This window comes from Perkinsus marinus (assembly GCF_000006405.1).
Source record: "Perkinsus marinus ATCC 50983 genomic scaffold scf_1104296975428, whole genome shotgun sequence".
Classification (NCBI taxonomy): Eukaryota; Perkinsozoa; order Perkinsida; family Perkinsidae; genus Perkinsus; species Perkinsus marinus.
In genome coordinates this window covers 166,886-182,507 of record NW_003200804.1, presented here as the reverse complement: position 1 = coordinate 182,507, position 15,622 = coordinate 166,886, and the positions used below count along the sequence as shown (strand labels likewise).

The window sequence follows — 15,622 nt, the reverse complement described above, 5'->3', positions numbered from 1 at the left end:
TGCCAAGCATCTTCCAGCTTGACCCACATGAACAGCGACAGTGCCGTCCCTCTTGCGCTAGCAAAATCGCAGATCACTCTGAGCTCATCCAAGAACGGGATAACGCGGTACACACGATATGCATAATAAGAAACCCAGGCACCGTTACTAGGGGGTATAGGCTTGGTAGGGTCACTAGGATCCCTGGTCGGTGGTATTGACCCCAGCCATACCAATCCAGGGTGCGAAACCCTTATGGCAAAGTGCAGCTGCATCCCAGTAAGGACCAAATAGCACGTGAAAGGTATCACAAGTCTCAATGGTACTGAGTGGATATAAGCACAGCCAGCCAACATAAGAATAGTTTGGGTCCACAATATGAGCTTCTCGGTGGTCACATGACGACCGCAGCTGTAACCATCCACTGAAGTCGACAGCCGCGAGTAGATGTATCGGTCGATCAGTACTCGGATGATAAGACCAACTATAGCTAGAACTTGCACTGTGGAGAACCTGTTGTTTTTGACGCTCTCCGCAAAGCCAGCCTCGACCTTAGTAGTAGAGGCTGAGGAGATGGCCGACCAATCAAATATGATAAGGAAGATCACAACCAGACTGAAGGCGAAGCGAGGGATGAACAGATCCAATGAAGGTCTCCTTAGTGTCACAGTGTGGGTAGCACCAACCTCAGATTCCGCCTCGCTGCTCTCTGGCCGCCCATCGACTTCCTCCAGCCTGCACAGTATCCTCTTCGCTTGCCACGGTGTCATGCCAGTGCCGCGACCAGAAAGGCGTTTGTGGATAAGATGGAGGCCCACGAGAAGCACAATGCCGATGTCCCATCCAAAATAACTTAGCAAGGTGGCAACCTTATAGTCTGAGATCTTTACCAGGCCCAGACGGGCCAGGGGGGTCAAAACGCCATAGGTAGGGGGGCATTCCCAGCGACTCTCCACAATCGATGGGACGTAAGAGTCGGAATCGCATACATGGGGCATTTGCATGAGCAGCTTTAACACGAAGCTGACCATGCTACAAAGAGCAATAACGATCCACGGTGTACGGCTGAGAAAAGGGTAACTCGAAGGGACGAGCCAACAAAGCATGATACCTAGAGGGACCACAGACAGTATGGAGGCGTTGTAAACCAAGCTCTGAGCGAACAGTGCGATGGCAACCCATATAGCAGTATGGGACAGCAAGAACTGTAGTGTCAATGTGAATTCCTTAGACACCGGGTTAACTTCCAGAGCGGGATCGATGACGTGGTAGCAGAAGCTGTCGAGTAAAGAAGTGATGATGTTGAATCTTTTATGGCGTCTTTCTTGTCGATTACCATCGATGCTAGCCCGAGGCAGGTTAGCGTTCGGACCACCGAGTACCATAGCAAAACCATCGATGACAGCATCAGTCGTCTGTGCCACCGCGCCAGTCACGTTCTCAGCCGCCATGATCGACCGGCGACCACTGTGAGCGGCCGGCACACCCATGCTACTCGGAGTCGTCTGGCTGCTGGCAGGCCCAACCGACTGTGTGCGACTGGCCTCCAGATCCTCCTTGGCCCTAGCCAGGATACCCTCTCGCTTCTCTTGAATATCAGCTTCTGAGCTCCCTGTCACCATCAGGCGTTTCAGTACAGTGCTGACGATGAACTCTGGAGAGGTGTCACCTGGCAGTGATTCGCTCACTTCCGTCAAGTCCGCCTTCACTTGGACCACCGACATTCCCAAGTACAAGGCGATCTCCTCTATCTGGTCGTCGTCGATAGCCGCCTGCCCGTCTGTAAACTTCTCGGCCAAGCCCGAGATATGGTCCTGGGTAGTGCTCCTCTGTGGCATGTGATGGTTACTGACTTCTTCGAGGCCAGCGTCCTTCTCAGTGGCCATTGTACCAGCGACAGCCACAATTCGGTTCAGGCGCCGCAAAAGAGTATCCAGATTGGCCTTGTGCTTGCGCTCATCGGCTTTACACCTCTGTAGAAGAACTCGCCGGACCCAACACTCTGCTATAGTCGAACTGTCACCAGCCAGGAAGTCGTCGGGACTACTTGGCAGTAGAGGTCTCGTGAGCGAGAATTGCAGAGGGGCTGCTATCCTGGGGCTCTGTGTTTGGTTGGTTGGTTCCATACCATTACTACTCATACATAAGGTGACGAAACTTGACTACTGCGTCATATAGTTTTACATGCTACTTGAGTATTGATAAGACAGCAAGATAACAAGATATTATCACTTCAGTGACACGCCCGCGAGTACAACATTGCAGTGCCTGATCGTGTCGTGGGGGGTGGTCACTGGCCACCGTTGGTCAGATCGAAATTGGGGCCGGAATGCCATCACTCATGCATCCATTCTACGAGTGTGGTCAGTGACTGGTCACCGAGGATGGCTCTACGCCGTAGAGTCTACGGCGTTAGTCCCCTCTTGTCTTTCTCAAGTGCTATCGTCTTTAGTGTCAATTGAAATAGAACTAACGCAGTATCTCGATCGTGGCCGGCCTCTTTCCAACATCATCCCATTCATTTCCCTGCTCTTATCCCCCGGGGGAATTTCCCCCTACGGAGACCACCACTACTTATTCAAGCTGCTCCATACCGACAAGGGGTCGATGCAGTTAGCATTCAGTGAATCCATACTTTCTCGCTGCATCATGTAGCTGTCTCCTGCTTTACGCTACTCTACTGTATACTCCACATTGTTGAACAGAGTTTTTCCTTATTCGCTGTTTTCTTGGGGAGCTGTCGTAGAGCCTCTCGCAATCACTGGAGTCGGCGATTGTATGTTCAAGGGCGATAGGCCACTAGGCCCGCGATGACCGGCAACAGATCCACACACACATCATGATCATCATGATCATTGCGTTGCCTACATAGGTATTGGGATTTGCTGTTACCAGATCTATCGACCAAAGGACTACCCGTCTCATGCCACGTCGTACATGTCAAGCACTGAATCCATGAAGAAAGATTAGAATCCGAGGCTCTAGGAAAATACCTATACCTTCCAAAGATCTATCTGGTGGTTGAGGCCACCAATTTAGCGTGTACAGAAATCATAGTCACGACAACGAACATCAATGGGGCGATGGCGGTCGGATAGGGAAATTGTTTTCGTGGATAAGGGCATCAATTCGGTGATGCATCTCACAAATAAGGCCATTACGAATGTGTCAAATAAGCTAAGGACCATAGCGGCCAGCTTGACCGCGACGCGAGACGAGCCAACATGCTAACTCGATCACTGCTCATCATCCCATTTCCCGTACTCCTTCTACACAACATATAGCGTGCTCTTGCAGGAATAAATTATCACTAATCGTATATAATCGACTCGAGTTGAGTCAGGGGCCAAGACGGTACACCCAATGGTATAAAAAAAGGTCGGGAGCCAGATGGTGGCACATCCGGGCCTCAACAAACCATGGTAGCGTCCAACCGATCAGACCTCAGCAGGGAGTAGAGGAGCACCAGCAGCCGAGATTCCAGAGCCCTGTGGTTCAGCTCGCCGTCTTAACGCTGCATGAGCCGAGGCTCGCTTGCTCACAAGGACATCAGGCATATGACTCGTGCTTCCAGTGACCGACAGCAACTTAGCTGGCGAACGGTAGAGTGTGACAACTTCGTAGTAGAGCACACGCTCAGCCTCTAGTGAGTGGCGCATACGAGCGATCTGGACTCCTTGACAGAGCTGGAGGAGATACGTTACCGATGGGAGCTCCTCAAACATGATGCGTTTACTGCTGTCTTGGATGACCAGCCTGAAGAAGCGTCCTATGGTAAGCACCACGCCCACATAGAGGCTGATGACGCTGAGAGTCGACGATGCCGATGCACCTCCTCCAGCACTGGGCGGCACCGCCCTCTCACTGACCACCGCCAATGTGGGGTTCTCAGCCAGAGACCACCATATCTGAGAATCCTCCTCTTCAACCTTCAACGATACGTTGGTGAACTGGCGGAATGACCCTGGAGGGCTTGCCCATGGGCCATTCAGATAAAGCGCCCTAGGTAAGAGCCCGTCTATATGTAGCTGGCTACCGTTCACCAAGGCCATCGCATCCAGAAGCTGCTGTGCCGGCTCCACTGACTGCACGCAATGATAGCCCGAGGACCGTACACTGCCAGGTTGGGAGTGACCAAACTCCCAAGTCACACAGAACGTCGCATTGACCTCCCCATCAGGTGTCTGGTTGGCCTGAATATAGTCTCTGATCTGTCGACGAAGTGGTGGACTCGGTTGCCATAGCTCATCGGCAGCCTTTGGCAATGTAGCATTCTGGAGGTCAGCACTCTGCATGGCTGTATAAGAGACCAACTCTTCGGGCATGAGTGGGTACTCCGATGCCTGTGGGACTCTGAGACCGACATGATCGGTATTCCATACGGGAATAGAGAACTCTCCAACCTTCAACGAGATAGCTATTGATGCACTGGTGACCATATTAGACTCTCTCAATAAGTTGAGACCGGAGAAGAACGTGAGCGGCCCAGTGATGACAAAGACCAGGAAGGCGAGAAGACTGCCACCCAACAGGAAGCGGTACTTCGGACCTGTCTGTCGGTCAATCGAAGCCCGTCCAGCAATGTCGTAGTGCACCAGATAGAGATTCTGCCAAGCATCTTCCAGCTTGAACCACATGAACAGCGACAGCGCCGTCCCTCTTGCGCTAGCAAAATCGCAGATCACTCTGAGCTCATCCAAGAACGGGATAACGCGGTACACACGATATGCATAATAAGAAACCCAGGCACCGTTACTAGGGGGTATAGGCTTGGTAGGGTCACTAGGATCCCTGGTCGGTGGTATTGACCCCAGCCATACCAATCCAGGGTGCGAAACCCTTATGGCAAAGTGCAGCTGCATACCAGTAAGGACCAAATAGCACGTGAAAGGTATCACAAGTCTCAATGGTACTGAGTGGATATAAGCACAGCCAGCCAACATAAGAATAGTTTGGGTCCACAATATGAGCTTCTCGGTGGTCACATGACGACCGCAGCTGTAACCATCCACTGAAGTCGACAGCCGCGAGTAGATGTATCGGTCGATCAGTACTCGGATGATAAGACCAACTATAGCTAGAACTTGCACTGTGGAGAACCTGTTGTTTTTGACGCTCTCCGCAAAGCCAGCCTCGACCTTAGTGGTAGAGGCTGAGGAGATGGCCGACCAATCAAATATGATAAGGAAGATCACAACCAGACTGAAGGCGAAGCGAGGGATGAACAGATCCAATGAAGGTCTCCTTAGTGACACAGTGTGGGTATCACCAACCTCAGAGTCCTGCTCGCTGCTCTCTGGCCGCCCATCGACTTCCTCAAGTCTGCGCAATATCGCCTCCGCCTGCCACGGTGTCATGTCAGTGCCGCGACCAGAGAAGCGTTTGTGGATAAGATGGAGGCCCACGAGCAGCACAATGCCGATGTCCCACCCGACGTAACGTAGCAAGGCGGCATCCTCATAGTCTGAGATCTTGAACAGGCCCAGACGGGCCAAGGGGGTCAGAACACCGTAGGTAGGGGGACATTCCCAGCGACTCTCCACAATCGATGGGACGTAAGAGTCGGTATCGCACACATGGGGCATTTGCATGAGCAGCTTCAACACGAGGCTGGCCATGATACAAAGAGCAACCACAATCCACGGCGCGGGGCTAAGGAAAGGGTAACTCGTGGGAATGAGCCAGCAGAGCATGATACCTAGAGGGACCACAGACAGTATGGAGGCGTTGTAAACCAAGCTCTGAGCGAACAGTGCGATGGCAACCCATATAGCAGTATGGGAGAGCAAGAACTGTATGGTCGATGGGAACCTCCTAGACACCGGGTGAACTTTCAGCGCGGGATCGATGACGTGGTAGCAGAAGCTGTCGAGTAAAGAAGTGATGATGTTGAATCTTTTATGACGCCTTTCTTGCTGATTACCATCGATGCTAGCCCGAGGCAGGTTAGCGTTCGGACCACCGAGTACCATAGCAAAACCATCGATGACAGCATCAGTCGTCTGTGCCACCGCGCCAGTCACGTTCTCAGCCGCCATGATCGACCGGCGGCCACTGTGAGCGGCCGGCACACCCATGCTACTCGGAGTCGTCTGGCTGCTGGCAGGCTCAACCGACTGTGTGCGACTGGCCTCTAGATCCTCCTTGGCCCTAGCCAGGATACCCTCTCGCTTCTCTTGAATATCAGCTTCTGAGCTCCCTGTCACCATCAGGCGTTTCAGTACAGTGCTGACGATGAACTCTGGAGAGGTGTCACCTGGTAGTGATTCGCTCACTTCCGTCAAGTCTGCCTTCACTTGGACCACCGACATTCCCAAGTACAAGGCGATCTCCTCTATCTGGTCGTCGTCGATAGCCGCCTGTCCGTCTGTGAACTTCTCGGCCAAGCCCGAGATATGGTCCTGGGTAGTGCTCCTCTGTGGCATGTGATGGTTACTGACCCCTTCCACGCCGTCGTCATTTTCAGTGGCCATCGTACCAGCGACAGCCACAATTCGGTTCAGACGCCGCAAAAGAGTATCCAAATTAGCCTTATGCTTGCGCTCATCGGCTTGACACCTCTGCAGGAGAACTCGCCGGACCCAACCCTCTGCTATAGTCGAACTGTCACCAGCCAAGAAATTGTCGGGACTACTGGGCCGTAGAGGTCTCGTAAGTAAGTATAGCAAAGGAGCGCACAGCTCGAAGAGGGCCAGAGAGGGGACTTCCCCGAACGAGAAGAGGGGCAGGAAGTCTTTGAGATACAACCAGAAGCGTGGCTTGTGAGAGATGTAGTCGGAAGGGATTTGCGAAAGGACACACAGGGAGTAATAGAGCCCACAGACAACCAGGAAGCAGTATCTACTGACAGGGGCTCTGCCGCTTTGGGGGATCTCCAGAAGCATTCCCAACCCCGACAACAGTATAACAACAATGAAGACTCCTATGGACCTCCGGCCATCTCCAACGAGCTCAACTGCCAAGATACCAAAGAAAGCTAACACCAACTTGGTCGGAGTCAGCAGAGGCATCGGCCTCTCGTAGAGGAGCACTGATGCGTGGGTGAGGCCGACGATATTGGTCATCATTGCCCCCGGAGCGCTAGCCCAGCTGAGACCAAGCCACTGGTATAACGGAGTCGTTGGGAAGGGTTTTTGCACCACTGACAGGATCATCGGCGTGATACAGAGCTCAAGTACTGATATCGAGAGCACTGATATCGCTAATTTATGAACTGCCTCGTTTCGTGGACTGCTCAGAGATAAGGGGAGGTAGATGGCAACAGACCAGACCGAAGGCCTGACCACGGCGACGACCAGGAGGATGAGTCTATATATGTCGGGTGAAGAGTAGTCATTGGCGAGTGCTAGAATACCACGATCAGTAGCTTCACTCGGCCCACTGTGTGTCAAGGCTGCCACCAAGACGCATACGCCAAGGGGGTAGTAGTGAGCTATGACGCCGCTCAGAGGAACCTTGCGAAAGCCAGAGCCAGATACTATCACTATAAGAGCATAAAGGTGGATAATCGAGAACATTACTGCTACCCTACCTGGTTTCTGGAGAAACCTTGGTAAGGACACGGCCAGGACCGCGAAGACAGTGAGCACTAGGTTCTCAATGGGGAAGCTCTGAGGGTGATAGAGTCCCTTGACCGTAGAGAAGTAGAACGTGGAGATAGGAGCAATCGCGGCTACCAGCTTCTGCATGCCCTTCGAGAATGAGGGTGGCGACGGAATCGCAGGGGTGAACGCTACACTCTGGCTGGCCGTGAGGAACCACATCTGCCAACACAGCTGTGCAGTGACTCGAGTGCTCTCCCCTTGCATAACGCCAACAACATAGTTCCCAACGGCGAAGACTATGGCCACGCCGGTACCCCACCCTATGGCACTGCGCAATGGCATCACCAGCGAGAGTAGAGACGCGAGACCAGCGCAGCCCGCAGTCATCGTGATGGTCAACACTCGTAGAGGGGCCGATGGCAGGAGAGGCAGAGCCGTATAGAGACAGGCCATAAGCACTACTGCCAACCCAGACGCGAACATACTCCCAGACCTCGACTCTTCCTGGCCCTGAGAGATCAGTGTCACGCGATCTAATGCCCAGAGCATCGAAGCTGCCAAGATAACCGGCACACATCGTAACCAAATGGCAGCTTGGAACTCCAGAATGGAGCCCTTATCGGCGGATATAGCGGCAAACGAAACAAGAGCTCCGAGGACAGCGGAGTTGCAGATGACGAACTCTGAGGCAAAGGTCTTACCATAACGGATACCAGCTAGTTGCCATATGAGCGTACAGACGAAGAAGACAGATTGGCACAAACGATCCACTTGAGAGGAGCCCTCAACCGCCCGCAGGACGATCGACCATAAGAGCAACTGGCACGTCAACCGTATTGGTGACACGAATGACATCGGTAGGAAGCGAAGCGATCTCTGCAGAGTCCCGCGATCGCTGTCGACCAGCAGCTTCATCGTTGTACACACTAGAGCCGAAAAAGATGCCAGAGGAGACAGCACAACTGGTGACAGACCAGGGACGGCTGAGACTAGGACAACTGGGTACAACTGTGGTAATGGTGAGACGGCTACTAAGTATAGAGCAAGTGCCAGATAATGCGATTTGTTCCGTAGAGGCGGGATCAGTAGAACTGCCATGAGCATAAAGAAGGCCACCGGAGTAGCAAAGGTGGTAATGCACACGACGAGAAGAGGAATGCAGAGGCTTCTGATGAGAGTCTCGAGCACTGGTTGACAAGCCTTCAAACCTCTCCCCACCAGTGACTCAGTTCCGTTATCGTCTAAGAAAGCTTCATCATAACCAACGACTGTGGTCCCGATGGGTGAGTCAACAACAGGGACTAAGAGACCGTATATGAGTGTAATCCAGAGCAGGGACATAGAATCACCGCATGGCATTCGGATGAGCAGATGAGCCAATACCGCCACTCTCGAGTCATATGCTATTAGGTCAGCCTGATGCGAAACTTGTAGCGACATGACGCATACAAGTATTGGATAGACAACCATAGAGAGCATGAACTCTCCCTTGGCCGACCCTTCATAGGTGAAGCTTGCTACTTGGACCAAGAAGCCCAGGTACACGAAGAGACGTACAGCAGTGGCAAGCAGAAATTCCTCGGTCATGGAACTCGGGTAAGCAAAAGGGCGTTGGAGCATCCATGGCCCAGTTAATGCAGTGACTACTGGAAGGACCAGCGCTACCGCACGAGTCACCCACATGAACCCACCAGTGAACGGACTCATCACCCATGCTGGCAAAGACATGCCCATGCCGCCAACGTCATGTAACAAGACCATCACCAGCAAAGCGAAGGCAGCAACATGTAACGTTGCGGCGATGAGAGCGAACTTTTTGGCATCCTCTCGATTATCCGTAGCAAAGCGGCCTTGGAAAGTCATGTAGACTACCACTGCTCCAACAACAACACCGACCAAAGGCGAGGCTCCTCCGACCAAGAGAAGGGAGTGGGCCAGAAGGACGAACCAAGCCGAACGAATAACCAGAGTCACAATACTGCGCATGAAGGGCCGCGACGTTGGCTCAATGAGGGGAAATGGCGTCACAGACGGTGAAGGTTCTGCTGTGCTCGGATTCTGAGAACTCACCGGTATGTCCTGTCGTTCCTGGGGGTAGGAGGGTGGAGTTGGCGGAAATGTGGTACTAATATTGTAAAAATTATACTGATAACATCAGGGACTGCCAAGCGCCAGAGCCTTCAACATCCTCAAAGGTAGTATCAATCGCTGACAATATAGGATCTCACTCAAATTTCCACAAGGCAAGTACCAACCAAACGCCGTAGTATTGATCAGAAACATCATGCCACCTCCACAGCAACACTCACTTCCCGTTAAGGATTTGACGGTAGGCCGAGGTAAGCCGTTCCCTCATGGTCTGGTCAATATGGGGCCCCGGACCAGCCCAATGCATCTCGACATGCTTCACTTACTGGCAACATGGACGGTTCATCGAAGCACTCTACGCAATATTCAGCTCCGTGAAGGCTCCTGTACCAGCCCAAGCCCGAGTTCCGCTCCACTTCCACATGAAAATGCTTCTTAACATCTAACAACATCCCCTATTGTTCCCCAGCCTCCTCTGTGCTACACGATCTCGCCGGGCTTCAAATTGAAACTTTCAATACGAGCTTGCCTTGAAGCCTTCTGCCCAACACGATCCATTATAAAGACACCAACGCGATCAGCGAGACAGCACGTTCGGACACTTCTGTCTCTATTATAGAATGGCATCCTACTAGTAGTAGGCTGTATACTAGGTAGTAGGCTACTACCTAGTATGCACCTACACTGCCTTCCTCATGCCAAAAACCCGGGTGGGTTTGACCTTGAAATATGAAGCAGCAGTTCGAAATTCGAATGCGGGGATTCCTCTGGGGATCCTCGGGATTTATTCAAACTTCGAATAGAGAGAGCAGGGCGGACCAGAGCAGGCCCCGCAGACCAGAGTGAGAGGTATGCCTGACCCACGGCCAAGCTTTGTAGCGCCATGACCACACTCAGCAACTGTGCGACTAACTTCCTCTTTCTCATCAACACATTCAGACCCTTATGAGCTCTAATTGGCCACTTGGGAACGCAAGCACTCCTTGATAAAATCGACATGGGTCTCACCATTATCCACATGACACAAAGAGTGTATTAAGCGATGAATCAACACATTGCCTAACATTACCAATCTACAACTCCTCCGCAAGAGTCTCCGTATCATTGACGTCGTACCACTTATGGAAGTGCCATCCACCATAGTACCTGCGAGGACAAAGGGGACGCGTAAGGCGGAGTGGTCCAACCCGTAGACTCACTTCACCATCATTATCATGACGCTGATGTAGCTAATGAGGGATATGAACAAGTAGGTTGCGGAACCCAGGAGACGCCACTGGGCCGCGCCATACCAAGGAGATCCGTACTTTCGGAAGAAGTCTGTGAAGCCTGAAGCGACCTACATGTACTGGTCATCCCAAGTATCCCAAGCTCACTCTGAAGACAGCCGCACAGAACAGCCGCGGGTTCAATCGCCGCCAACCCGAAGCTGAGGCTCTCATTGACACACTCCTCGCATTTTCCCGTTGGCTTCTCCAACTTCCCCTGTAACAGCCCTGAACTGCCACACACTTCGTTGAGGGATTTCTGGATCATCGCTGCATCTACTTGACCAGTGGAGCCCGCTTTCACAGTAGAGGTACATGATATCTACAGATGCAACTTCGGATTAGTCACGAACTCGAGCTCCTCACGTCCTTCCCCAGCGAGACATCGCCCGAACAGGCAGCGTTTAGAGCATTGCCAGAACCAAGCCGGCACGCGAACTCCGACCACATGCAGTTGAACGCCTTAGCAGAAGCACCGGGGTCCATTAGAGTAAAGGAAGAATCCGCGTCCATGTAATCGACAAGCTGGACTTGTTTGAAGGTAACTGATCCGATGGCACTCTAAATTCCAGGCGAACAGGTACAGCGCAGTTTCGACTTACAGAGACCATCGAGAGCAACTCCAGTGCTGAACATGAGGCAGAAGGTGGCGACTTGTGTGAAGAACGATAGAAGCCCGAAAAGCAAGAAGAGTGACTTCCAGGTATTGAAGCTCGACTTAACCGCCTTGGTGAAAATTCCTGAACGATGAAGATGAGATGGTTCGGAAGGTACGAAGTTTGAGGGACTCACCGAGGGACACTACTGCGAGACCAGCGGCGACCCATGAGCATATCTGAATCCCGAGTATCCGAACATTGTCGGCAGATGTGCCAAATTCCTGAGAGAGTGGTATGGCGGTTTTAGCTGGTGTTATCTCACTTTCAAGTCACTGGAGGAGGCACCGGAGAGGGGGTGGGTTATCGAATGGATAGCACTAGAGGTGTTGATGGCGATGCTGAGTAGCAGTGACGTGACCTAATGAGAAGATACATACGTTTACCCGCTACTCATCAATGCGATAGTTTTCATATCAGAAGTTGAGCGTTCGTGGTCGACGACTTCCAATGGTCTCCGCGCGAAACCCCCGTGCTACCATCATCCAGCCGACAACGCCTTGAAGCCAGCACCTACTGTGTAGGTCCGGGGTATCTGCCAGCTTGAGACTGGCTGAATCCATAGCGGGTAAAGAGGCCTTTCTAACCTAACAGTTGATGATCGTCAATGCTTAGTTTCCAGGGCCGCTGATGAAATGCAAGGTTGCAAGTGAACAAGAAAAAAAACGTCGCGCGCCACGAAACTGCCGATCAAGTCCGAACTACCGATGCGCTGACTCGCCTGTCTTTGATGGTGATTGAGACACATAAGGATCGTTGCTTGCAATGCGCTACCTTTATGCGAGCAATTCTCGCTACCTTTCTCGAGTGCTCACTGGGCGTTTTAATATGGGACCAGCAGTCTGGTTTCGTAAGCCGCCATGCTCGACACGGTCGGATTTCCATCTTACTCCATGGTCATCGCATCAGGACTGCGAACCTCTCAAGTGGTGCAGCGTCTAGGACTCTGCAGCAAAGTAGTCGATAAGTAGGGAAGTTGTGAGTTAGCCTCACCTCCAGGTGGTTGCTCTGTCTACCATGGAGGGCGAGCGTGTACCTGAGGCGCGGGGTCCTCAGTTCGCGAAGTTTCTCCATCAAGTTGGAGTGGAAGAGTTCATCGATCCCCTTCACATTGGTGGGGTCATGAAGGCTCGGGTACTGCGATGAGTCATGTGAGTGAGGCGTCATGAAGTCTCTGTGTAGTTCGTGGATTGGGTGGTTAGAGAGGTCGACATGGACGGTAGGGTCGCGAAGATGTCGGACGAAACGGCGCCGGAGTGGTGGAGTAAACTGGAGTGCTACCATGAGCAACAGACCAATGCAGCGAGGCCTCCACAAGCTGATACCTATCCTGTTGGGAATAGCGGTGTTGATCATACGGATCAGTATCGACAGGCCTACGAGGAGGGGTGATATAATAGATGAGCCTCTGTCCTTGGGATGGCCTACCTTAGGTATTGGCTCGGCGATAGGGCCGCAAATTTCATCGAAGAATTTTGCGGAGCTGAAGCTTTGGGAAAGATAGTGAAATTCATGAAAGCAACGCGGGAGGTAGGACTCGTCTGGTCAGTATGCATGGGGAGCAATAAGCAGCTCAGAATTTGCGCTCTATGAGTTCTAGAAAAGGTCATGAAGAGATATACTTCAGGAAGTGGGAGAGCGTGATGATGGGGACTATCGGCGGCGACTATTCGAATGGAAATCCAATGGGCCGGCGGACATTGCTGTTGTGTATAAAATACGCGGTGCGATATCAGGCATGTTGAAAGAGGTAGCAGGGGGGTATTCTAGCCGGAGGGTGGAGGCAGTTGGTTCAGTCTCTCGCTGTGGTGCCGTTCAAGCTGCTCTCTGATAGAGTCATCTACTATGCCGCTGTGAACGTCAGGAGGAATGAGTTCCTCTTGAGCTGCATGGATCGGTCAGACGCTGCTCGAGTGCTTTGTTTCTTTGGTGCTGGGTAAGAGCTACTCGGAACGATGTCGTACACTCGCTCTCTGAAGTAGATACTCCTCGGAGACCCTATTGGTCCCTGTGAAGAACGCACAAGGCAAAAGAGGGCAGCTTGTAGCGAAAACATTGCCATTACATTTTCCGGATATACGGGTTAGCGTCTATGAAGAAGAGACAGAGTCAAATGTAGTCTAGCCAGAAGTTACCGTATCGGATTGTATCGTGGCTTGGTGCCAGGGTGCAGTGGTGGAATTGAGCTGGTCGAGGAAGTACTCGCCTGTTGGCCTATACAAGGGAAGCCGCTGGAGGTTCACTCTGATGAAGGCTGGTTGGGACACCACTGCGATACAGCGAGCTATCGAGCGGGAACTTGATCTTCCGAAGGATAGCATGCACTTTGCTGGGGTGAAAGACAAGTTTGGTGTTACGTACCAGTGAGTAGATGCCCGAGGCAGTCGGATCGGCTCTACTGTGAAGGTGCAGGTACGCGACTCTGCCGGCCACACATAGTGAGGAGCAGATCAGAGAAGCTGTAGGGAGAGTGAATGTGGGGAGAAGGAGCAGTGGGGATGTGTACGTGGGGGTGGACAGTTTCGAGAGAACCGAGGTTAATGGAGGGACGACGGAGTTACGGCATGGGATGCTCTCTGGGTGAGTACTGCGATCGGAATGGTTGTGAAATGACTACAGCAGTAACTGCTTTCGACTCCGAATTCGGGATGTTGAGGGAGGCGCTGATGAGAAGGTCCGTGCATCGAAACTGGCCGATACGGGTTTCATCAATTACTATGGTTTGCAGCGGTTCGGCATCAACCCCCATCACGATGAATCAAGGCATAACAATGTAGTACATGTGTGGAAGTCTTCCGGATGACTGGGCGGTATAAGGTTGATATCGGGGCCGCACTGGTTTCGGGTGATTACGAGAAAGCAGCGAAACTCATACTCACCCCTGCTGGCTGCGATAAAAGGAAAGTCGCCGACGTAGGACTGTTGAAGGGATGGTGGTGAGCGATGGTGTTGCAGATACTGCGGGAATGGCAGGAAACAGGAGAGTCCTCTGTGGTCGCCGAGCGATTACGGAAGGTGCGCTCCCGGGATCGAGACGTGGAGATGTAGCAACTTAAAGGCGTGTGGGAATGTAGGCTCATTCACAGGTGGTCGAGGATGATGAGCGCTATAGTGGCATCACCAACAGTTGACGGATACAGAGGAGCTCTCAGGGCGGGCGTGCCTCGGGCCTTACTGCAAATCCATCTCCTGGCCTACCAGTCCTGTCTGTGGAACAGGATGGCTTCTAGGTATACTCCTTAGGTCTATCCGGCTCTGCAATGTACCTCTGTCGTTTAGGAGGATCCGAGAGAACGGTTTAGAGGTTGTTGAGAGTGATGTGGTCTGGTGTAAAGAGAAGGGGGATATCACAATGGTGGGCTCTGCGGTTGACAGGTGGGAACTGCTTTGGTCGATCTTGGGATGCCTCCCTCTGCTAGGTTCAAGATTAGTGATGTCCTAGTCCCCACTTGGGGTAGCCAGTTGGAAGGCAAGGACAAGCTGTTGAGGTTGGGCGTCTGTACTCGTCAGCTGTAGGAGATGGGACGACCGGTAGTTGGCATCGTCTCTATCGTATAAGGTACGCAGAGCTTCTGAGGGAATCAGTGTCGCGTGGCGAGGCGTCGGATGGGATCCTCAATGGAGACCTCGATCTTGATTTCTCGCGCAGCTTGGGCGTGCGAGCTCGACTGCCGAGTATCCCTAGACGTCTCATCGCGAAGCCAGGGAACCTAAAATGCTGGGAAGAGATGGCGGATGGGAGACGGAATTTGATACTAGAAGTATGCAGTCTCGGAATTGACAGGTGATTTCAAATTCAGTACTTTCCCGTCTGTAGTTTTTCCTTCCACGCGGGTCCTATGCGACGATGCTTCTTCGAGAGATAATGGACTGAGGGCTTCCCTAGGTTGATACTGCCCCATCCGTCTGCATGAGTTCATATAGGCCTTTGCCCAAGTCTTGCATGTTTCAGTCACTGTTTCTATTGGAGTTACTGTGTTTGTTCGCCGAGGCTGGATCGACCGGTTTCCTGTCTTGCTGAAAAGCGTTCATGATTGATCCTTGAGCCCATTGGTTTTGATACGTTCACTAGGACTCGGATAGAGGA

General features: G+C 52.3%; 4 protein-coding genes across 4 annotated transcripts in view; 1 reads left to right on the top strand and 3 right to left on the bottom strand.

Moving 5' to 3' along the window:
- Window positions 1–174: 174 nt before the first annotated feature.
- On the bottom strand, window positions 175–1,865 carry Pmar_PMAR013706 (hypothetical protein; the record flags this gene model as incomplete). Its single annotated transcript, XM_002765594.1, has 2 exons — window positions 175–304; window positions 355–1,865. 2 exons carry the CDS (start codon window positions 1,863–1,865, stop codon window positions 175–177), a joined length of 1,641 nt encoding a protein of 546 aa, XP_002765640.1.
- A 1,551-nt stretch (window positions 1,866–3,416) lies between these two features.
- Window positions 3,417–9,509, bottom strand: Pmar_PMAR013705 (hypothetical protein; the record flags this gene model as incomplete). Its single annotated transcript, XM_002765593.1, has 1 exon — window positions 3,417–9,509. The coding sequence occupies one exon, from the start codon at window positions 9,507–9,509 to the stop codon at window positions 3,417–3,419; it is 6,093 nt and encodes a 2,030-aa protein (XP_002765639.1).
- Window positions 9,510–10,684: 1,175 nt separating this feature from the next.
- Window positions 10,685–11,515, bottom strand: Pmar_PMAR013704 (hypothetical protein; the record flags this gene model as incomplete). Its single annotated transcript, XM_002765592.1, has 5 exons — window positions 10,685–10,757; window positions 10,811–10,940; window positions 10,988–11,201; window positions 11,246–11,424; window positions 11,482–11,515. The coding sequence occupies 5 exons, from the start codon at window positions 11,513–11,515 to the stop codon at window positions 10,685–10,687; spliced, it is 630 nt and encodes a 209-aa protein (XP_002765638.1).
- An 859-nt stretch (window positions 11,516–12,374) lies between these two features.
- The window catches only part of Pmar_PMAR013703 (tRNA pseudouridine synthase D, putative), a gene marked incomplete at its 3' end in the record, with an annotated part of 10,597 nt that continues 7,349 nt past the window's right edge, over window positions 12,375–15,622 (top strand). Inside the window, exons 1-16 of the mRNA XM_002765591.1 lie at window positions 12,375–12,491; window positions 12,535–12,669; window positions 12,718–12,923; window positions 12,969–13,065; window positions 13,163–13,285; window positions 13,332–13,471; window positions 13,518–13,650; window positions 13,702–13,898; window positions 14,056–14,115; window positions 14,158–14,308; window positions 14,353–14,448; window positions 14,491–14,579; window positions 14,622–14,765; window positions 14,815–14,910; window positions 14,955–15,047; window positions 15,095–15,319. Of these exons, the coding sequence (XP_002765637.1) occupies window positions 12,396–12,491; window positions 12,535–12,669; window positions 12,718–12,923; window positions 12,969–13,065; window positions 13,163–13,285; window positions 13,332–13,471; window positions 13,518–13,650; window positions 13,702–13,898; window positions 14,056–14,115; window positions 14,158–14,308; window positions 14,353–14,448; window positions 14,491–14,579; window positions 14,622–14,765; window positions 14,815–14,910; window positions 14,955–15,047; window positions 15,095–15,319 (2,081 nt within the window). The 5' untranslated portion in view covers window positions 12,375–12,395. The remainder of the gene's footprint in view (window positions 12,492–12,534; window positions 12,670–12,717; window positions 12,924–12,968; window positions 13,066–13,162; window positions 13,286–13,331; window positions 13,472–13,517; window positions 13,651–13,701; window positions 13,899–14,055; window positions 14,116–14,157; window positions 14,309–14,352; window positions 14,449–14,490; window positions 14,580–14,621; window positions 14,766–14,814; window positions 14,911–14,954; window positions 15,048–15,094; window positions 15,320–15,622) is intronic.